General features: G+C 40.8%; 1 protein-coding gene across 2 annotated transcripts in view; it reads left to right on the top strand.

Annotated features, from left to right (window-relative positions):
- TAF7L (TATA-box binding protein associated factor 7 like) overlaps positions 1–16,780 on the top strand; it is a 34,714-nt gene extending 17,934 nt beyond the window's left edge. For both annotated transcript variants that reach the window (XM_070291023.1, XM_070291024.1), the window contains 12 exons: positions 2,011–2,093; positions 2,980–3,058; positions 4,004–4,137; positions 4,767–4,893; positions 5,141–5,196; positions 8,039–8,080; positions 8,854–8,998; positions 9,331–9,444; positions 9,882–10,088; positions 10,397–10,509; positions 11,794–11,853; positions 15,851–16,780. In XM_070291023.1, coding sequence (XP_070147124.1) covers positions 2,011–2,093; positions 2,980–3,058; positions 4,004–4,137; positions 4,767–4,893; positions 5,141–5,196; positions 8,039–8,080; positions 8,854–8,998; positions 9,331–9,444; positions 9,882–10,088; positions 10,397–10,509; positions 11,794–11,853; positions 15,851–15,895 — 1,205 coding nt within the window. In that variant the 3' untranslated portion in view covers positions 15,896–16,780. The remainder of the gene's footprint in view (positions 1–2,010; positions 2,094–2,979; positions 3,059–4,003; positions 4,138–4,766; positions 4,894–5,140; positions 5,197–8,038; positions 8,081–8,853; positions 8,999–9,330; positions 9,445–9,881; positions 10,089–10,396; positions 10,510–11,793; positions 11,854–15,850) is intronic.
- The last annotated feature ends 5,290 nt before the right edge of the window (positions 16,781–22,070 follow it).

The following is a 22,070-nucleotide window of genomic DNA, read 5'->3' as shown; positions in this document are numbered from 1 at the left end:
TGCAGCCTACAGGCTCCTCCGTCCATGGGATTTTCCAGGCAAGAGTGCTGGAGTGGGGTGCCATTGCCTTCTCTGCTATGTTAACTGATAATGTTAAATATTCTTTGTCCCCTCCTTTCCAATTCCTTCTTTTATTGAAGTATAGTTGATATGCAGTACTATATGTTACAAGTGTACAATATAGTGATTGACAGTTTTAAAGACTTATGTTCTGTTTATTATTATAAAATATTGGGTACAGTCCTGGTGTTGGACAGTATATTCTTTTTTTTTTTAACTCAAACAATACTAATTTTTATTTATTTATTTTTTGGACAGTGTATTCTTGTAGCTTATTTTATACCTAAGAGTTTGTACCTCTTAATGTGCTACCTGCAAATTTCCCCTCCCCTTCCCTCTCTCCACTGGTAACCACTAATTTGTTCTGTGTATCTGTTAGTCTGCTTCTTTTTTGTTATATTCACTTATGTGTGTTTTTTTAAAGTTTCCATTGCTTTTAAGTGAGATTTAAATCGAAAACTCAGAACCCAATTAATGGTTTACAGAGTATTAGGAACTGTACATTATCTGGAGCTTTTTGTCTAACTGAAAAGTATAAGATTTTATAACTTGGTATATAGCATAGTGTCCTTAGAACATAAGAAAACTTTGTCAGATTTCATATATGTACATGGCTTTATTTCCATTTTTGAGAAAAAATTCCTCAGAAGTAGTGTGGACCCTGAAATCCAAAATGCAAGCTATTACAGATGTATCTCAAATAGAAGTTAAAATAAGATGAAAAAAATGAAGATTAACTTGGAGATTATTCATTTTACAGAAGGTGTATTTTATATGTGTGTATGAAGTGAAGTGAAAGTTGCTCAGTCATGTCCGACTCTTTGCAACCCCATGGACTATACAATCCATGGAATTCTCCAGGCCAGAATACTGGAGTGGGTAGCCTTTCCCTTCTCCAGGGGATCTTCCCAACCCAGGGATCGAACCCAGGTCTCCCACATTGCAGGCAGATTCTTTACCAGCTGAACCACCAGGGAAGCCCGTGTGTGTGTGTGTGTGTGTGTGTGCATGCATGCATGAGTGTGTGCTCAGTCGTGTCTGACTGTTTGTGACCCCATGCCAGGCTCCTCTGTCCATGGCTCCTCTGTCCATGGGATTTTCTAGGCAAGAATGCTGGAGTGGCTTGCTATTTCCTCCTCCAGGGGATCTTCCTGACCCAGAAATTGAACCCACATCTCCTGCGGTTGCTGCATTGCCAGGTGGATACTTTACCACTTGAGCCAGGAGGGAAGCCCATGTCATTGTGTGTGTGTGTGTGTGTGTGTGTGTGTGTGTGTGTGTGTAGCTTCCCAGGTGGTGCTAGTGGTTAAAGAACCTGCCTGACAATGCAGGAGACATAAGACATACAGGTTCGATCCCTGGGTGGGGAAGATCCCCTGGAGGAAGGCATAGAAACCCACTCCAGTATTCTTGCCTGGAGAATCTCATGGACAGAGGAGCCTGGCAGACTATGGCTCATAGGGCTGCAAATCTTTGGACATGACTGAAGCAACTTAGCTCACATGCTTGCAAGTTGGCTTTTAGAAATAATCAAGATATATCAAATAAGGTGTTTCCAAGCTGTATACACATCATTCCAGTGAGGGTTATTAGTAAGATATCGTATAATTTAATCAGTACTACCACTCCAGTACTCTTGCCTGGCAAATCCCATGGACGGAGGAGCCTGGTAGGCTGCAGTCCATGGGGTCCCTAAGAGTCGGACACAACTGAGCGACTTCACTTTCACTTTTCACTTTCCTGCATTGGAGAAGGAAATGGCAACCCACTCCAGTGTTCTGGCCTGGAGAATCCCAGGGATGGGGGAGCCTGGTGGGCTGCTGTCCATGGGGTCGCACAGAGTCCGACATGACTGGCGACTGACGTGACGTGATGTGACCAGGAGTGGTCGGTAGAGGGAGCAAGAGGAATTTTTAGTAACTTTCTGTTGGTTTTATTTCTGTTTTCAAGAAGTCGAAAATAAAGAGATGAGTGGAAGCCAGGATGAACCTCCTCACGAGCTTGAGAACCAGTTTATACTGCGTCTGCCTGTGGTAAGAAACCCTTGTATCTCAGACCAAACATCTTCAGTGCATAAGTATTAGCTTTGCTTGGATTCTTAAATATTTCTGTTTATTTAAGATAGCCTATAAAACCAAGAACATTTGTTTCCCAGGAATCGTGTCCTATTGGCAGTTCTATCCCAGCATGTACTCTTTTAAGCAGTATTTTTTTCATCCTGCACATGCCACTTATCTTCCTGGTTGATTTCCTGGCAAACGGGTAGGACGATGATGGACTCAGTCACTTATCACCAGTGCTAAGAGCTTTGCTCACTGGACAGCCCAGACAGGACTCTTCTAAAATAGAGTTCTTTTCTGTCACCTCAAAAGGGGCAGTCGAGTGGTCAGCACTGTCTCCTCAGATTCATCACCACGCAAGGCTGTCGAAGCTCACCTCAACAGTGTGTTAGCGTTTCTTCCCCTGTTGATACCTGTGTTCAAGTATTATTTAGTCTAAGAAGGGTATATTAAGGATGGGCTTCAGACAGGTATTTCCCCACTTAGGGTTAATTAATATACCCTATAATTAGTCGGACATGACTGAGCGACTGAACAACAACAAATATACCCAGTAAACTGCAGCTAAGCCTTCCCTTAGCAACCACAACTGAAGGGCAGCAGTGAAAACCAGGAATGTAAAGCTAGGAGAAGGCATTATCTGTAGCTACTAAGAGACAATAGTGAGATTAGAGTCAGCTTCTTCCTAACGTGACTTCACAGTGCACAGTATCACATGGTGCATGGCACTCTTCCTAACGTTTGAGATGTTTAAGGTTTTATATTTTACAGCTCTTAAAGGAGGACTGTTTCTGACATATCTATTAGCTGCTAAGTTGACAGCTGATCCTTCTGATTTTTCAATTTACCTCCTTTTTAGGAACATGCTTCCATTGTCAGAAAGATGGTGCACTCTGGAACTTCTTCCATGAAGAATAAACTAAAAATTGACTTATTTTGTAAGTAGTTAATATCCATTCACCATACATTGAGCAGTAATTCATTAAGGGATTGCTGTGTGTCAGGCATAGTATTCGATGCCAAGGATGTGGCAAAGACTACAATGTGGTCTCTGCCTTGATGAACTCAAAGAGAGGCTTCAGTCACCCCCATCTCTTCTTTTTAAGAGGAAAGAAAATAGAACTTGCATAAAACTTGAGGTAATTATCATGGTGTGTATAAGACAGAACTTGGAGGTCAACTGTGGGATTTACATACTGGTGATTGTCTGCTAGATGCAAGTTTTTCTGACTTACTAGGGGAATAACAAGTGAATTTACTATTTTTTGTTCACAAAAGTGACATATCTTTATCTCTATAGTATTTATTAGATTTTTAAATATGGAGAGGTATATGAAGAATAAAATTTTAAATGGCCCATAATCCCAGCACTCAGGTAGTGTATGACTGATTGTTTCTCTCTCTCTCTCTCTCTGGCTATTGTATAGAATTTTACCTTTGTGACTTTAACTAGAAATTGTAACTTGAGACATATTAGTACTATTCTAGAATCAACTGTTCCCTTTGAAAACACCCACGTTCAGTGACATGATCGAGTGCTCCTAATGGTGTCCAAATGAATGGATTTGAATGAATGGAGTTGGTCTTTCAAGATGAGAATGAAAGATTTACTGCCTCATTCACTTTTAGTTCACAACCATTACCAAGAAACTTATCTACTTTTGATTGAGTGACATAAACTGGAAAAAAAAAAAAAAGAGCTCCATATACTCCACTTTCTTTGCTCTGGGAAGTTGCTAGTTGTGTACCCAATTCTAGCTTTATGAGAAATAATGTTTCAGTGAAAGATGCATCTGTCTCACATAAGTCTTCATTATTCAAACCATCAGTTTTAAGAGTACATTGGGAAGATGTGAACCTTAATTTTTTCTACTTTTCTTTAGCTGACGCACGTCGTGCAGTTGTTGAGGTAGACAATGTCTCACTAGCTGCTAAGCTGGTTGATTTGCCTTGTGTTATCGGAAGCCTAAAAACTCTGGATAAAAAAAGTTTTTATAAAACGGCAGATGTTTCCCAGGTATGGACAAGTTTTCTTAATCTATTCACCCTCATATCCTTTTAGGATTTCCTTTCTCCCTCCTTTTCTTTCTTTCTTTCAATTCTCCTTTCACCTGTTTGTCATTTCTAATTTCCAGCTCAATTGCACAGGAATACAATGTCATCTGCTAGTTTGGCATTTGATCTATCACTTTTCACTACTTAATTTTATCCAAATAGCCTTTAGAGCCTCCTGTTTGCCATTTATCATTATTTGAAAAATATGAACATCTGGGATCTTCGTCTGAACTTCCTGCTAACTCTGGAGGTTTACACTGGTTCTTGTTCATCATCTCTACTGTTGATTTTTTAATTTTCTTTCTAAAGCAAAATGTTAAGATATATCTTTTTTTTCAGCCATATTCCTTCTGCAGCGGTAAGCACTTGAGCAAAAAACAAAACAAAACAAAAACCTCTCAGCGTCCATATGCAGTGCTGCTGAGATAGAGAGGGAATGAATATGAATGTATGTAATACTTGGTTTTCTGGAAATGCCAAGTAACATTCTCCTTCTGTGCCGCAGGATTGCTGGTGGTAAGAATGATCACTATCCATTACTAACTGAAGATTTGTGGCCATGGTCAACTTCTTTGTCTTTGTCAAATGTAGATGCTTGTGTGCACTGCTGATGCTGAGGTTCCCTCTTCTCCTGAAGAACCAATAACCTCTACTGATCCTAAAGCAATCAGGAAAGCTGAAAAGCGGAGAAAGAAAAAATATACCTGGAAGCATGGCAGTAAGTTAACGACAGTCCCTTGCTCATTCTGGCTAACTATATTTATCTGCGGAGTTCTGATTACTTGTGAGCCAGGGATCTGTTGTCATACTTAGGTATTTGGTTCAGGAGGCATCTAGACACTCTTGAAAGAACAACTCATGTCATGAGCCTGTAGCTTATAGTGTGGGCTTTCTCTGTCCAATTCAGATAGATATGTGACTACCATCAATCATATATACATTTCACTATGTTGAATTTATTTCAGTTACTCCACCACTTAAGAATGTCAGAAAGAGAAGGTTCCGCAAAACAACAAAAAAGGTTTGTGGCATGCAATTTCTGTGTCTTCTGGGTGGATTGGAAGAGGATTATGGCGGGGAGGGAGGGAGACAGTCAGTCGGATGTTCATTTGTTTATTCATTTATAAGTCCAGTAAACATTTATTGAGTGTGAGCAACATGCCAGGCACTGTGTGCTAACAAATGGAAATATGTAATGAACAAAAATAGACTGGACTCTTGAAGTTATAGGCTGCTGCTGCTGCTGTAAGTCGCTTCAGTCATGTCCGACCCTGTGCGACCCCATAGATGGCAGCCCACCCGGCTCCCCCATCCCTGGGATTCTCCAGGCAAGAACATTGGAATGGGTTGCCATTTCCTTCTCCAGTGCACGAAAGAGAAAAGTGAAAGCGAAGTCACTCAGTCATGTCTGACTCTTCTCGACCCCATGGACTGCAGCCCACCAGGCTCCTCCATCCATGGGATTTTCCAGGCAAGAGTATTGGAGTGGGGTGCCATTGCCTTCTCCAGTTATAGGCTAGTGTTTAGGAATCTAGATGTGTCATGAATTTGAAACTTCTGCTAATGCTTTCAAACATTTCCAACTGCAAAATCTTATTTTAAAGTGAACCCAGCCGGAACCTGAGAATTGGGAAATGTGGTTGTAGTCCTAACCTTACCTCAGATTTGTAGAACCCTGGGAAAACTACAAGAGTACTATGCCTTGGCTTCTTTTTTAATTACATTTTTTATTTTGAAATAATTGTAAATTCACATGCAGTTATAAGCAATAAAAAAGAGATACCATGTACCCTTGACCTAGTTTTTCCCATTATAACTTTTTGCAAAACTATAGTAGAATATCACAAACAAGAAATTTACATTATCACTATTCACTAATCTTTTTCAAGTTGCTTTTTCAGGTTGCTCAGTTTTCTTGTACTCCTCTGTATGTGTGTGCGTGTGTTTGTTGTTGTTGTTTAGTCGCTAAGGCATGTCTGACTCTTTGCAACCCTATGAACTGTAGCCTGCCAGGCTTCTCTGTCCATGGGGTTTCCCAGGCAAGAATACTGGAGTGGGTTGTCATTTCCTTTTCCAGAGGATCTTCCCAATCCAGGGATCGAGCCTGTGTCTCCTGCATTGACAGGCAGATACTTTACCGCTGAGCCACCAGGGAAGTCCTTGCATGTGCTTAGTTCTATGCAGTTATCCCATGTGTGTATCTACCTACACCATCAAGATACTAAACAGTATTGTCACTACCGGGATCCCTCATCTTGCCCTTGGAAGCTACACCCACCTCCCTCCAACCACCACCACCAGGCTCTAACCCCCGCTAATCACTAATATGTTCTCCATCTCTATAATTTTGTCATTTTGAAAATGTCATATAAGTGGAATCATACAAAGTATAACGTTTGAGATTGGCTTTTTTCCACTCAGATTGATTCCCTTAAAGTCCATGCAGACTGTTGCATGTATGAATGGTTCCTTCCTTTTTATTGCTGAGTGGTAGGCTGTGTTATGAATGTACCATAGTTTGCTTAATTGCTCACCCATAGAAGAACATCTGGGTTGTTTACAGTTTTTGACTGTTATAAATAAAGCTGCCAGCAGATTTTTTGTGTGTGAACATAAGTATTCATTTCTTTGGCATAAATACCCAGGAGTACAATTACTGGATATGTTGCATATTTAGTTTTATAAGAAACTACCCATAGCATTTTCCAGAGTGGCTGCAGCCTTTTACATTAGCACCAGCAATGTTCACACAATCAAATTCTCCATTTTCACCAGCATGAGGTGTTGTCGCTAGTTTTTAATTTTAGTCATTCTGATAGTTGTGTAGTGATCTCACTGTGGTGTTTGCTTTTCCCTCGTGGCTAATGATGTTGACCATCTTCTCAGGCGCTTGTTTTCCATCTGTATGTCCATTTCAATGAAGTGTCTGTTCATGCCTTTAGTCCATTTTCTAAATGGATTGTTTTTACTGTTTTTATTGAGTTTTGAGAAGTTCTTTTTTATATTCTAAATACTAGTTTTCTGTCAGATATGTGGTTTGCAGATATTTTCTCCCAGTCTGTAACTTGTCTTTTCAACTTCTTCACAGGGTCTTTCAAAGAGCTAAAGATTTTTATTTGATGAAGTCCAATTTATTGATTTTGTTTTCTTTTAAGGATCTTGTTTCTCATGTCAATTATAAGAACTACTTGTCTAGCCCAAATCCTGAAGATTTCTCCTATTTTTTTAAAAAAAGTTTTACATTTAAGTTTGCAATCTATTTTGGTGTTAATTTTTGTACTTGAAGATTAGTTCAAGATTCTTCTTTTTTTCTCTTTGCATGTCCAAAATCTCCAGCACCATTTGTTAAAAAGGCTGCCCTTTGTCCATTGTATTGCTTCTGCACTTTTGTCAAAAATAAGTTGGGCAAAAAAAAAAAAAAGTTGGGCATATTTGTGTGAGTTTTTTTCCTGGATTCCCTATTCTGTTCGACTGATCTGTGTGTTGATCACCAGTTCCACAATGTAGCTTTGTAATAAGTCTTGGAATCACGAAGATTGATTTTATTTTTTATTCAAGATTATTATAGCCATTCTAGAGCCTGTACCTTTCCATATACATTTTAGAATAAGTTTGTCTTGTATTACAGAAAAGGTTGTTTGAATTTTGATAGGAATTGCATTAAACCTATAGATCAATTTGGGAAGAACTGATAGCTTTACTATGTTTAATCTATGAACACAGTTGCTTTGGCTTTATACGGTTAGTCTAGAGCATTTATTGAGTGTCTACTACATAGAAAACTACATTAAGAATGGGTCTAGAGCTCTTTAAACTTTAGTAAAATAGAACAATTTCATCGTTTACTGTCTTTTCTTTCATAGGTTACTGATATCAAACAAATTGAAGAAATAGAGCTTCCTGAGGTAGACAAATCATAATATAACCTCATTGTTTACCTATAGTGGATTTTATTTTGCAGCTTTTAACAAACCCCCAAAACTATCAAGTTTACTTTTGAGCCTTCCTTCTCACCTGTAACCCCCACTCCCATACACATAGACTGAATTTGATTCACTGAAAAATGAAGAATTCATTGTTTAATGTTTGACAACTCCTAGAGTGGAAGATGCAATTTGATCAGTGGTCTTGATATCTTAATCTGCTTCTTTTCTGTGATATTTATTTTAAAAAATTTTCTTGAAAGCCAGAGTTCACTTTTACCAGCAGTTTTTTGCAATTTCTTATTCCCCCTCAAAGTTCTAATTTCTATTTGTGGCACAATGAATTGGTTGCCATGGAGATAATTGTCTAAAACTGGATTTAAGGGAGAATGTGTATAAAAACAGGCTAAGGTCCTGTTTTTATAAGAAACTCTCTAATAAAGATTTGGGAAAGTAGAATCTGGGAATTTGGGTCTTTACACAAAATTATGTCTAAGTAGCAAAATATCATAGTTCTTTGCTAGTAAGGGTCAATGCAAATAATTAATAAGTGAGACTTAAGGGTGGTACTTCTGAGAGAGTCTTTAGAGTTGCAGATTGAAAAGATTAAATGTCTCAAGTAATTGGGAAAAAATAAGCTTGCTGTACAAAAATGTAGACCCTGATCAAAGTTTCATTTATAAATAGCATTGTTTAAAGTAGCAATTTGATTGGATGTATTCTAAGCCTAAATTTTTTAATTCATTTGTGTGTAGGAAAAGGCCATTCCTGCAGAACACAGGGTGTTAAGTGACATTGGTATTCCTCCTTTTCCTGCTGTGGCTCAGCACATTGAATCTCCTGATGTGGAAAAGGAAGTGAAAAGACTGCTATGTTCAGATGCTGAAGCTATCAATGCTCGTATCCTTTTACACAAAATATTTTCTGTGCAGTTTGTTCCACCTCAAATGCACTTGGTGGCAAGCCCTCGTTTCTGGTATTTGTGTGCTGACGTTAATGTACAGAACTTAGAATTGGGGGTAATGTTACTTCCTAGCTAGGAACAGTACATTCACATAATAGAAATCATTCACTTGTGTAATTCAATATAAAACATTTATCCATACTAGGAATCCAGCTACAAGCGGCCTGAAGTTGGACTAAATTAAATAGCACTTTCAGATAGAGAGCCTTTTCCCTTTCAACATTGCCTTCTTTCTTTCTGCCTTTTCCTTGACTTCCTCTCCTTTTAGGGTGGGAGGTCATTGCTGAAGATGAAACCAAGGAAATTGAAAGTCAAGGCTCCATTCCTAGCTATGCAATAGCCTCAGGAATGAGCGACTACAAGCAGGGTCATATCTTACCAGGTACGCTAATAAAGGCAAAGCAGAAGATTCAGAGAGAGCAAGTGTTGACTGTGTGTAGGCCCATTCTCCACAGACTCACAGGCCAATCACACACACAAAAAAAATGATGCCTTTGCCCTTCTTGCCTCTTATTGTTCCCTCAAGTTAAGGGGTTTTATATTAGGGTTCTAATATCCCATCCATCACTGCTATTCTAAAATTCCTATGGGCCCTTGGGTTGTCTAAATATTTTGATCATTGAATACATGAGTGAATCTTACAGTGATTTGTATTTTCTGTCCTTGTTTTATAAAGGGAATCATCTTCCTGTGAGACAAATTATTTATGAAATTCATTGGTTGCCCAGTAAACTTGAAGGGGAGTATAATTGCAGCTGGTGTGGGAGTCATTTAAAAAGCTTAAAACGTTTTCACCTTCCTCTTTTTTAAAACCCTTAGAATATTACATGCTTCAGGAGATGCGCAATGATTCTAGCAATAACACTGAGGAGGATGATAAAGAGGAGGAGGAGGAGGAGGAGGAGGAGGAGGACTATTATGATGAAGAGGAGGAAGATTATTATGACGAGGACATAGAAAGGGAGCTAAAGGCTGGGTTCACTGAATATGGCCAGTGTGAGGCAAAGGAGGGAACCAGCTCAATGGGTAAGTTAGAGGGAAAAACAAAAGGGTGGGACAGAGTGGGTGCCAGTACTAAAGACTGACATTTTTTTTTTAATTTTAATTTTTACTTTATTTTACTTTACAATACTGTATTGGTTTTGCCATACATTGACATGAATCCACCACGGGTGTACATGTAAAGACTGACTTTGAACTTGCGTTAGATGCAAAGTTAAGTTTGAGAAATTATTGCTCAAATATGTACTGGAGTTTTAGTTGATTTGGACCTTGGTCCACTAGTTTAGGCCTTGTTTAATAGATAACCTGAGGGTTTTATCTATCTGTGCTAGTCATGGACATTCAGAAGTACACTCAATACACAGAGAAAAAGCTCCATGAGATTCAGCGCAAGGCACAAAGACAGAAGGAGCTCATCAGCAAAGTGGAAAACCTGACACTCAAGGTAAATTCTTGTTGGCGGGTATAAAGGTATCTTACTTTCAAAATCCCATCTCTGTGTTTTCCACTCATCTCATCTCTGTGCAGCATTCTAGTTCATTCATGAACCTGAGCAACTGCTTTAGAAATCCCTGATAAAAGATAGCCATATTTTGTTTTACCTGAGTAATTTTGTTCATCCTATATAAGCATTTGGGGGAAGGGGCCAGCAGACTTGAAATAATAATTGCCAACTTTGAACATTTAACAATGTGAAAGGCATACACAGAGCTAAGCATTTTACATGTTTACTATATTCCATCCTGACATCCCTGAAATACAGGCACTGTCACTATTCCCATTTTATAGATAAGAAATTGAAATTCAAAGTTCAGGAATTTGCTAGGGACCACAGTAGGTGGTAGAGCACAGATTGCATCTTATTGCTCTGTATCAAAATGTATTCATTGCAATGAAAGAGAATTAAAGTTAATTTTTAAATTTCATGATGCCTGCTTGAATAAGAATACCATGCTTGAGTTTTATTAATACAAATTAATGCATATTTTATTAATACACATTTCAGCAAAAGGAAAATGTATGTCTAGGCCATGTTTCTTCCCCTTTTTTAGTGAGGGAAATTCTGAAGCATTCGGGGAATTTCTCGCCAGATTTCTTTTTCTGTAGAGCTTTTGTCATTGAAGGGGAGAAACCTGATACAGAACTGTACTTATTCAGAGTGTTGTCCTTCAGAATAACCAAGTGAGATAATAGATGTGGACATACTTTGAAAGCTACAGATATCGTGATTACTATTGCGTGCAGTATTAGTTAAGAATGATAATATTCTGTCCGAGTGCAGGGGAATGAAAGAGTCAGTAACAAATTCCAGGCCAGCTTTTTAAATGGTTCACCACAGTCAAAGAATTTGTGCTAAGCTAGAGAAAGGTAACATGGAGGCATTCCAACTGTTTGTTTTAGGGCAAGAAAAAAAATGCTTTGTAGGGTCAAAAAATCAAATAAAATGGCCCTGTAGTTGGAGAGCATAGTTTTTATACTCTAAATCCTTTTTTAAAATTTTTATTGAAGTATAGTCGATTTACAGTGTTGTGCCAGTCTCTGTTTCATAAAGTGATTCAGTTACACACATAAAGACAGTCTTTTTCTAAATCCTTTTTAAAAGTCTTTTGTTACAACAGACAGTTGTGTTTTTTTAAATTTATCAAATTATTTGCCAAACTCTTTGTCTTTCTTGGTTCTCTTTTCCTTTGCGACTCAGCATTCGTCATTTATATGATTTGCTTTCCAGAATCATTTACAGTCTGTGCTGGAGCAGCTTAAGTTACAGGAAGAAGAAAAAACTGAGCAGGTAAGAAGTGTGTTTTCACATCAAAGAAAATTGTTTGTTTCATACAATAAATTATTTGATAGAAAGAATCCCCCAGTCTCATTTCTGGCTATTCTTTTCACAGGAATAGTAGTGGCCCAAATCTTCTAAATGAAGGTAGCAGGTTGAAACAAAGTCTTTGTGAAAATTCACCCATTCAGTAGGTATTAAATGCCTACTAAGTGAAAAGCACTGGATGTACACACAGTGTTGAAGAAGACAGATACAATACTTGTCCTAATGGAACGAACAGTCTAGCAGGGAAGATCAACAGTAAACAAATTATAATACAAATAAAAAGGTGCAAATAATAAAGGAGAGCTGTGAAGGAGAGTCAGGGATGTGCTTTGAATAAAGAGAGTCCTGAATTAAATTGGGAGGGGGGATCATAATCAGCCTTTCTGAGGAAGTGATATTTAACCTGAGACCTGAAGGGTAAGTCCAAGCAAAAAGGATATGAAGAACTTCTTGGGTGGAGCATATGCCAGGTCCCACACTGGAAAAGAGCTTGGTCTCTTTGAGGACCTCTGAAGTATTTAAAGCAAGGAAGTGACTCAATGTGAGGTTGGTGAAGTATGTAGAGGCCATATTGTATGGTCCCTTGCAGGCCATGATAAGGAAGATGGGTTTTATTCTTAAGAATGCAGTGGGAAACCTTGGAGAGTTTAAAGCAGGAAAGTGACATTTAATTTAGAAGTTTTAAAGATCCCTTTGATTAATGATATCTGGAGAATGGATTGTGAGAGGACAGGACTAGAAGCTGAGAGGGCAGTTAGGAGGCTGTGTTGTAGTCTAACAAAAGATGATGGTAACTTGAAATAAGGAGGTGGAAATGGAGATAGAATAAATAATTTTCTTTTTTTTTTCTGAAGTATAGTTAACTTACAATGTTGTGTCAGTTTCAAGTGTACAGCAAAGTGATTCAGTTATATTTGTGTGTATGTGTGTGTGTGTGTATATCTGTGTGTGTATCCATCCATATATCACGTGCTCAGTCGTATCTGACTCTTTGCGACCCCGTGGACTGTAGCCCACCAGGCTCCTCTGTCCATGGATTTCCCAGGCAAGAACACTGGAGTGGCTTGCCATTTCCCGCTGCATGAGATCTTCTTGACCCAGGGATTGAACCCAAGTCTCTTGAGTCTCCCACACTGCAGGTGGGCTCTACCGCTGGAGTCATCTCTTTTCAGACTCTTTTCCATTATAGGCTATTACAAGATACTGAGTATGGTTCCCTGTGCTATATAGCTGGTCCCTGTTGTTTATCTAGTTTATACATAGTTATATGTATATGGGGTTCCCTGATGGTTCAGTGGTAAGGAATCCACTTGCCAAGCAGGAGATGTGAGTTTGATTCTTGCCTGGGAAATCCCATGGACGTTGCAAAAGTCAGACACGATTTAGCTACTAAACAGCAACAAACACGTATGTGTTAATCCCAAACTCCTAATTAATCCCTCCCCACTCTTTCTCCTTTGGTAACCATAACGTTGCTTTCTATGTCTGTGGGTCTATTTTGTTTTCTATATCAGTTCATTTGTACCATTTTTTAGATTCCACGTACAAGCGATATCATATTTGTCTTTCTCTGACTTACTAATACTTCACTTAATATGATAATCTCTAGATCCATCCATGTTGCTGGAAATGGCATTATTTCATTCAGAAAGAATATATATATATTTGTAAATGCAATAAAATGCTTTGTAACTGTTTTATTGGGATATAAATTCATGTGCCATACAATTCACCCATTTAAATTGTACAACTCAGTGACTTTTAGTATGTTCACAGAATTGTGCATTCATCACCACAATCAATTTTACATTTTCATCACCCCCAAAGGAAACTTGTACCCATTAGCAGTCACTTCCCATGTCTTCTGACCCTCCCACACACTCCATACCCATCCCCACCCCCCAGCTCTAGGTAACCACTAATCTTCTTTCTACTACCCTACTTTGCCTATTATGATTATTTAATATAAAAGGAAATATAAAATACATGGTCTTTGTGTTTGACTTCTTTCACTTGGCATAATGTTTTCAAGGTTAACCATGTTGTGGAATGTATCAGTACTAGATTCTATATTATGGCCAAATAATATTCCATTGTACAAATATACAACATTTTGCTTATCCATCAGTTGACACTTAGGTTGTTTCCACCTTTTGGTTATCACGAATAATGCTGCTGTGAACATTTATATATGAGAGAATATATTTTAAAGTTAGAATTGATGGGACTCAGATCAGTTTCTGGGCATTGAAGGAGAAGGGAGCGCTAAGGGCATAGGCTTGATTTCTAACTTGAAAGACCATTATTTAAAGCCCCCAAAGAGTGAGCAGAGTGAAAAGAGAAGAGGGCAGTGTGGGATTAGTGAAGGTCAAGCAGCTGTACAGAAATGTATGCTGCTTAAGAGTAGGATAATGGTTTTAAAGAGAATGGTGGTCTTATTATGAGGATGGACTTAGCATGGGGCTCTTTTTAGTTATTTACTTTTGGCTGCCCCATGCAGTTTGGGGAATCTTAGTTCTCTGACCAGGCATTGAACCTCAGCAGTGAAAGTGCAGAGTCCTAACCACTGGACCACCAGGGAATTCCCTAGCATGGAGCGCTTAAGGTAATGATGCCATTCCCCCATGTCCATACCCATACCAACAAGGTCAGGAGAATTCTCACATTCTGTATATGCCCTTCCCCTCGGCACATCACTCACCCAAGTACTGCTTATACACAACCATGTGAACAGTTAATGCTACAATTGCTTTAACACCCACTAAACATCTTTATTTTCCTCTATATAAGTAGTTAATATTGAGGAAGTGCTATTTTCAACATAGAACTATTGCTATACTCTTTATTCACTTAGAGTGCTTTGTGTGCTGCGTGCTGAGTTGCTCAGTCATGTCTGACTCTTTGCGACCCCATGGACTGTAGCCCACCAGGCTCCTCTGTCCATAGGGATTCTCTAGGCCAGAACACTGGAGTGGGTAGCCTTTCCCTTCTCCAGGGGATCTTCCCAACCCAGGGATCAAACCCAGGTCTTCCACATGGCAGGTGGATTCTTTACCAGCTGAGCCACAAGGGAAGCCCTTTATGTTAGCTCATTGATTCAACACAGATTTATTGGGTGCATACTTAAAGCTAGGCTCTGCGGGGAACTACAAAATGCTTATGTCACAATCTCTGCCTCCAGTTGGGGAGAAATCCATGAGAGGGATAAGAATTTAAAGGAATGAGAGCTCACATTTGTCCATGGAAATTAGAGAAAACTTCATACAGAGATGGTGTTTAGGGCCTTAAGAGATGGGTAGGTTTTTAATAAGCTTCCCAGGTGGCCCAGTGGTAAAGAATCTGCCTGCCAATGCAAGAGACTGGGTTTTGATCCCTGCGTCGGGAAGATTCCCTGGAGCACAAAATAGCAACCCACTCCAGTATTCTTGCCAGGAAAATCCCATGGACAGAGAAGCCTTTGTGTCCATGTGGTCACAAAGAGTCAGACATGACTGAGCAACTGAGCACACACAGACACAGGGTTTAATAAAGAGATAGAGAAACAAAGGCATTCTGTATGGAAAGTAGCATGCACAATGGCTCAGAGCTGGTGATGCCAGGCTTCAGAGTTGAGATTTAAAAGCTTTTTCACCTGGAGAGTAACTCAGGAAAATTTCTGTGCCAGAAGTAGATAGGAGAAATTGAGGTAGGAAAAGATTAGAGGAAGATGCAAATAATAGAAGGAATGTGAACTTAAAAGTTGATTGGCACTGTTCTTTTTTAACATTTTAAGACTAAGTAAGATAACCTTATAAATGCCAAATGACAGTCTTTCTATTTGGTTTATATAATTCTAGATTCTAGAATTCTATTCTAGAATCTATTCTAGATTCTATTTGGTTTATCTAATTCTAGATCAAGTAATGGGACTTAAGATTTCAGATGAATTTTTCATGTTTTTTTTTTCTCCCTCTGCCTACAGCTCATTTATCTACAGGAAAAACTGAACTATTTCCTGAAGAAGTGAGGAGAGTCTTCAGTCTGGCACCCAGGCCTTCGATTAACCATCAGACCGAAGTCTAGATAGATAAACTGTGCCTGTTTCTTTTCCTTTCATTGCCTTATGCCAAATCATTTGTATTTACTTCTCTGAACCATTTTTTTTTTGCTAGTTCTATAGGGCCTGAAGACCCAGCTCAACTATGAGACTTGGCTTCTTTTTATAAAGTTTTAAGAATTTATTAAATGCTTCTATACTATGGTGCCATCAGATAATTCGGCCATGCTTGCCAAAGGCAGACAGTCTTAACCTGAAGGCTACATAGCCAGTCTGCATAGATTATAGCTTTTTCTTCTGCTTGTTTCAAATATTTACTGAAACAGAACAAAGTCAAACCATTTCTGCCAAATGCTAGAACCCGCCACAGTGAATTTAAGTGCCTTCTTGGCAGCAGTTGATACTAAGTTGTGAGGTGTCTTTGTTCAAGCAGTAGCAGCTGCTTTCCTGCTCAGGGGAAATTTCTCGCTGCCACCATCTTCTTTCCATTGTTAATACTTTTAGAATTGTGCCTGGTTGTTATTTGGCAGCTATGGGAATAGTTAGAGCAGAGGTGGAATTCTGAGCTGTTATCCTTATGCCGAGCCTCTTCATCCTAACCCCCACCAGAAAAGGTTAGGAAAAAGCAGACACTTGTGAGTGTTCCCTGGTAGCCCACTGGTTAGGATTCCAGGCTTTCCACTGGCGTGGCCAGGGTTCATTCCCTCGTCTGGGAACTCCTGCAAGCTATATGGCCCAAACCAAAAACAGATGCCTGTGAAAACATCCTTAAAAACCCTGGGCCAGTTCCTTTATTTCTAGCTGTATTAAGATTTTCTAGTCTGTGTTTTTAAGCAATAAAATTATTTAAGTAGACTACTGTCACTTTATTAAAACAGTTCCCTTGAGAAGTACATTCAAATCCAAAAGGAAACTGGTGAGACAAGCAATAAATTCTGCAGTTAGGAAAGGACAGAAGATGCTGTCAGCACTGGGGCATCCTTCTAAAGAGCTCTTAGGATGATTCCTAATGAGATAAGCAAATCGTCTCATATTCACAATACATCACTGGGCTTTTGAGAGAAGGTACAGAGAAGTGATAAAAATGGCAGCTCCAATATTTGCACTGAATTATGTTGTAGTCGAAGGAACACAAAGTTAGAATCCTGGCTCTGCTATCTAACTTTGGCAAGTCCCTACACCTCTTAGAACTTCTGTGTCCTTATGTGGAAATTAAGGGTGATAATGCTTATCACCAAAAGGCAGCTGAAGGTTTTCTGCAAGTAGCCCAGCTTGACCCAGGTCTGGTCTCAGTTGGTCAAGTTGGTGCCACTCTAGGAGATGAGCCCTTAAGCTTTCTCTGCCACTTTTAGTGCTCCCATTCCAAGCTGGAAGTAGTGAGCCAGGGGCAGAGAAGGGGAAGTTAATATGTATGGGTTGGGCCTCTGCAGAAGGGATGAAGACACAAGGAATGCTTGGGGGAAAATGCAGGGGAAAGTGGGACTAAAGGGAAGGAGAAAATGAAGCCAAGCTTAGGAGAGAAGTTAGAGGACAGTTTGAAAACCAAGATGATTTTTTTTTTCAGAAACCCAATTTAAAAGATGAAAGAATAGGGAAAAGAAATTGTCATAGGCAGATGGTGGCGGAAGAGGCAGGATTTGAAAAGAAGGTAGGCCTTTCCAGGTGAAAGATGGCAGAGGACTAGGGAAGAAATGTAAACAGTGCCCTGGGGACATGGCTGGAGAGACTGCGGCCAGAGAGCGTGGCACACACGCCACATGTGGGGCCGTCGTGTGGGAGCAGGAGAGCCTTAGTCCGGCCTCTGTCCGATACTGCACCCCAAGAGCAGCCAGAGCTCTGGTGAGAGGCCATGGGGAAGAGAAGACAACAGGCAGGAGCAAATTCATGCATCTGTGGCTCCCTTCTGCTCCCTCCACCACCACATCTCCTCACCCTGGGGAACTGCCTCACCACTGTCCAATCCCCCCTCAGGCGGCAGCAATAAGCTGCCCTGACTCCCTCCTCGCCGCAGCACACACACGTGATACATCATGAAGTTTTCCTTCTCTACAGCCCAGTGATTCTGACTTTGCCATGTTACAGAAATGCACTGTCCAATACAGTATCCACTAGCCACATGCAGCTTTTGAGCACTTGACCTACGGCTAGGCAAAATTGAGGTGTGTCTTTCCACGTAGGCAAGGCTCAACTGCAGGAAGCCCTAGGCCTTGGCGGAATGCTCCATGAGCCTCCTGAAACCTGGAAAGATAGGCAATCTCAGGGGGATTCAGGACACTCAGCTTCCTGTTTGGAGGGAGGCTGTCATGGGGCAGTTTCTCATCTGCCTCCCTCATTCTGGTGAGGCATGGGGTTTTTTTGCCTGCCTCCCTTCTCCCCTGTCCTTGCCCCAGAGGGTTCTGCTGCAAGCCGTAGAGCTGCTTAGCGGAGGTGTGGAGCTGCCACTCAGGAACGCAGTGCGCCGCCACTCCTGTTGCATGCCATCTGGCCCCTTTTGTTTCAGTATCATCCTGTGCAACAGGGACACAGGGAACAGTTCCCATTTCTGGCCTTGCTTTTACTGTCTCTTCAGTAATAAAGTGCCTGGCTCTATGTGGGTTTCTAGTTTTTTACCAGCTGAATTTGTACCCTGCTTGAAAATTTCTGAAAGTGTAAGTGAAAGTCGCTCAGTCGTGTCTGACTCTTTGCCATCCCATGGAGTGTAACCCACCAGGCTCCTCTGCCCATAGGGATTCAGGCAAGAATACTGGAGTGGGTTGTCATGCCCTTCTTCAGAGGATCTTCCCAACCCACAGATCATAGCCAGGTCGCCCACATTGCAGGCAGATTCTTTACCTTCTGAGCCACCAGAGAAGCCCAAGAATACTGGAGGGGGTAGCCATTCCCTTCTCCAGGGGATCTTCCTGATCCAGTAATCAAACTGGGGTCTCCTATATTGCAGGCAGATTCTTTACCAGCTGAGCTATCAGGGAAGCCCCTGACAATTTCTAAGGCTTATTAAAAAAAAAAACACCAATACAGTATACTAACGCATATATATGGAATTTAGAAAGATGGTAACGATAACCCTGTATGCGCGACAGCAAAAGAGACACAGATGTATAGAACAGTCTTTTGGACTCTGTGGGAGAGGGAGAGGGTGGGATGATTTGGGAGAATGGTATTGAAACATCTATAATATCATCTATGAAATGAATCGCCAGTCCAGGTTCGATGCATGATACTGGATGCTTGGGGCTGGTGCACTGGGATGACCCAGAGGGATGGTACAGGGAGGGAGGAGGGAGGGGGGTTCAGGATGGGGAACACGTGTATACCTGTGGCAGATTCATGTTGATGTATGGCAAAACCAATACAATATTGTAAAGTATTTAACCTCCAATTTAAATAAATTTATATTTAAAAAAACAATATAAAATATGTTAGTAATGGTTTTATACTGATTACATGATGAAATGAAAATATTTTGGATATATTGGGCTATTATTAGAATTAATTTCATTTGGGTTTGTTGGGCCTTTTTTTATTATGGCCGCTAGAAAATTTTAAGCTGCATGTGTGACTCACACCATATTTTATGTCAGCTTCATTGACAATGAAGTCATAGACTGGTGAGAAAGAAGATTGGTGGTGGGGAAGAGGGACTGACGGGGATTTATTTTGCCAGAAAGATGTATTAAAAAAAACTTACCACCAATTCACAGAGACATTTAACACAGACATCCCCTCAAAATATATAACCATAATCTCAGAATAAAGGATACATTTTTCCTGTATCAGGATACATTTTTAAATTGAATATATGTAACTTTATGGAAACTCCCTGCATTGTCCATATTTTTCTCTTACTGCTTTAGGGTGGTGAAAAAGTCCTCAGACTGATGAGGACGATGTTGAAGAACCATTGCTATAGAGAGCTAATTCCCTGAGTAAATAACTAGCTAATTTTTATGGGGCCTTTAGAGGTGACCACTGCAGGTAACAGTGGTGGATGAGGCTCGTGGGGTGTGCCTTTTTTGTCCTGTAGGTGTTGGACTCTTCTGGTGTGTTTTGCAGTGTTCTTGTGGGCTTGTGGCCCCACCCTCTCCTCCCACACGCAAATGAGGAACAACGGAGAGTGTCACAGTCAAAGAGCGTAACCAGAGGAACCAAAGTCAACAAATATGAATTTATTCTTTCAAAGCAGAATTTAAGGGAAAGGGGGAAAAGCACCACGGTGAGTGGCAAAGTTAATCAAATTGTTCCCAGCCCTGTCCTTTCATTCCAAAATTTTCTAGACTAGTATGCCACGGTTTCTGCTTCCCTGAATACCATCCTTGTGACCACCAGCTCTTGTAGCCAGCGAGCAGCATCACAGGCTTCAATCTGGCCTCAAGACTGCCCTAGGGACACCAAAGACATTGAGCAGGTGCCCCTCCAAATGTGGCAGCTGTGGGAGGAGATGAAGCCTAGGAGCTTAGCCTTGGCCTTGAACCTTTTGCTCTCCCACAGTCACTGGTGTTTAAAGAACAACAAGGAGCTGATGTATTCCTTTGTTCTCAGAGTCAGCTTTTGGCAGGAAGGCCCAGAGATAGAGCTGCCCAGCTGAGTAACTAAGTCTCCACAGCCCTAGGGCAAGCCTCCACCTTTCTCCTCCAGAACTATTTGTCTTAGGACAGTTACATTCTTAGTTATCTGTCATTTACATCAACAGAACTTTGATGAGAGTCTTGGCTTGAAATGTTCTCAGAGGCCATGATTCTGTCATTGAGAATGCCTGTTCAAGGAATGTTCTAGCCTGAAGTTGAATATGGAGCCCAGATCCCAAACACACACCGCAAGCATCATGGGTATTCCTTAAAATTTATCCGGAAGGAAATCATCACCCAGGATTGGCCTCGGTTTGACCTCAGGGTTTCTCATTACCATGGCCTGCCAGCCCAGCCCCTAAAGTACGACAAACTCAAGCAAGTTTCTCTACAAGGAAGTATCTCCAAACTTTGGGCCTTGAAGGAAATGGGCATTTGAGGGCCTTGGTTTCAGCCTTTCCATCCTGGAGGGAAGGGTGCATATCCTGGGTTGGACCCTCTCTAGGGAACCATGCAACAAACAGCCGGATGTCCTCCAACCAGTCAGCCTTCCTTAATAATTTCCCAGTCAACCTGACTCCACTCTGCTCTCACTGGAAGCAGAGGCACTCTCCTAATGGCTTTTTGGCCTCTGTCAGATTCTGGCAAGAATATATCACCTATCGATCCTAACTGTTCCCCATACTATATGACCACAACCCCAGCAAACACTCACTTTCCTTACCACTGATGCTAATCCCACAAGTCAGAGGTTTTCATTAGGCCGCCTACCCAGCAACCCCCCTCACCACCCTTCCAGTGCAGGGCCATAAACTACGCAGCACCACACACTCTACCTCTAGGAGACAAGCCACACAGCAGACGGCCTAACACACAATACGTCTCAGGAAATCTCACCTTCATCTGAATTCACAGTGCCCAAAGATCTGTTTACTTCACTGTGGGCAAACTGTGCTGCAGTGACTATCACTGGACCCTTGAGCCATATGCTCACCTCAGGCATCAAGGTAAACACAGGACCACAAAGTGTCAGTGACCCTATTACTGAGAATTCAACCCTTGACCTGCTGCTTCAGTCCACCTATAACACAAACCCTACATAACGAGATCTACATCTTCTCTACCGTGACCCACTGCAGTTGTCATAGGCCCTCAAGAGCCCAAGATCTCTCAGGCGGAGTAGAGATTATGGAAAAAGATTTTGCAAAACTTTCCTGGTAAGATTGTTTCATAACATGTGCTTTCTTCAGGCTTAGGCAGGCATATGCCTCAAAGGTCCTGAGCTCTCAGTCCTATAGAAAAGTTCTCCTATCCCTAATGTGCTCAGTTGCTCAGTCATCTGACTCTTTGAACTACAGACCCCGTGGACTGTAGCCCACCAGGCTTCTCTGTCCATGGAATTCTCCAGGAAAGAATACTGGAGTGGGTTGCCATTCCCTTCTCCAGGGTATTTTCCCAACCCAGGGATCGAACCTGGGTCTCCTGTATTGCAGGTGGATTCTTTACTATCTAAGCCACCAGGGAAGCCCCTACCTATAATCTAGGCTCCTACAAATTCAGGTCCCTTGCCAAGCTTGCTA

This window comes from Ovis canadensis, chromosome X (genome assembly GCF_042477335.2).
Source record: "Ovis canadensis isolate MfBH-ARS-UI-01 breed Bighorn chromosome X, ARS-UI_OviCan_v2, whole genome shotgun sequence".
NCBI lineage: Eukaryota > Metazoa > Chordata > Mammalia > Artiodactyla > Bovidae > Ovis > Ovis canadensis.
Note: the sequence above shows the minus strand (reverse complement) of the source record. Positions and strands in the feature narration are given on the sequence as shown.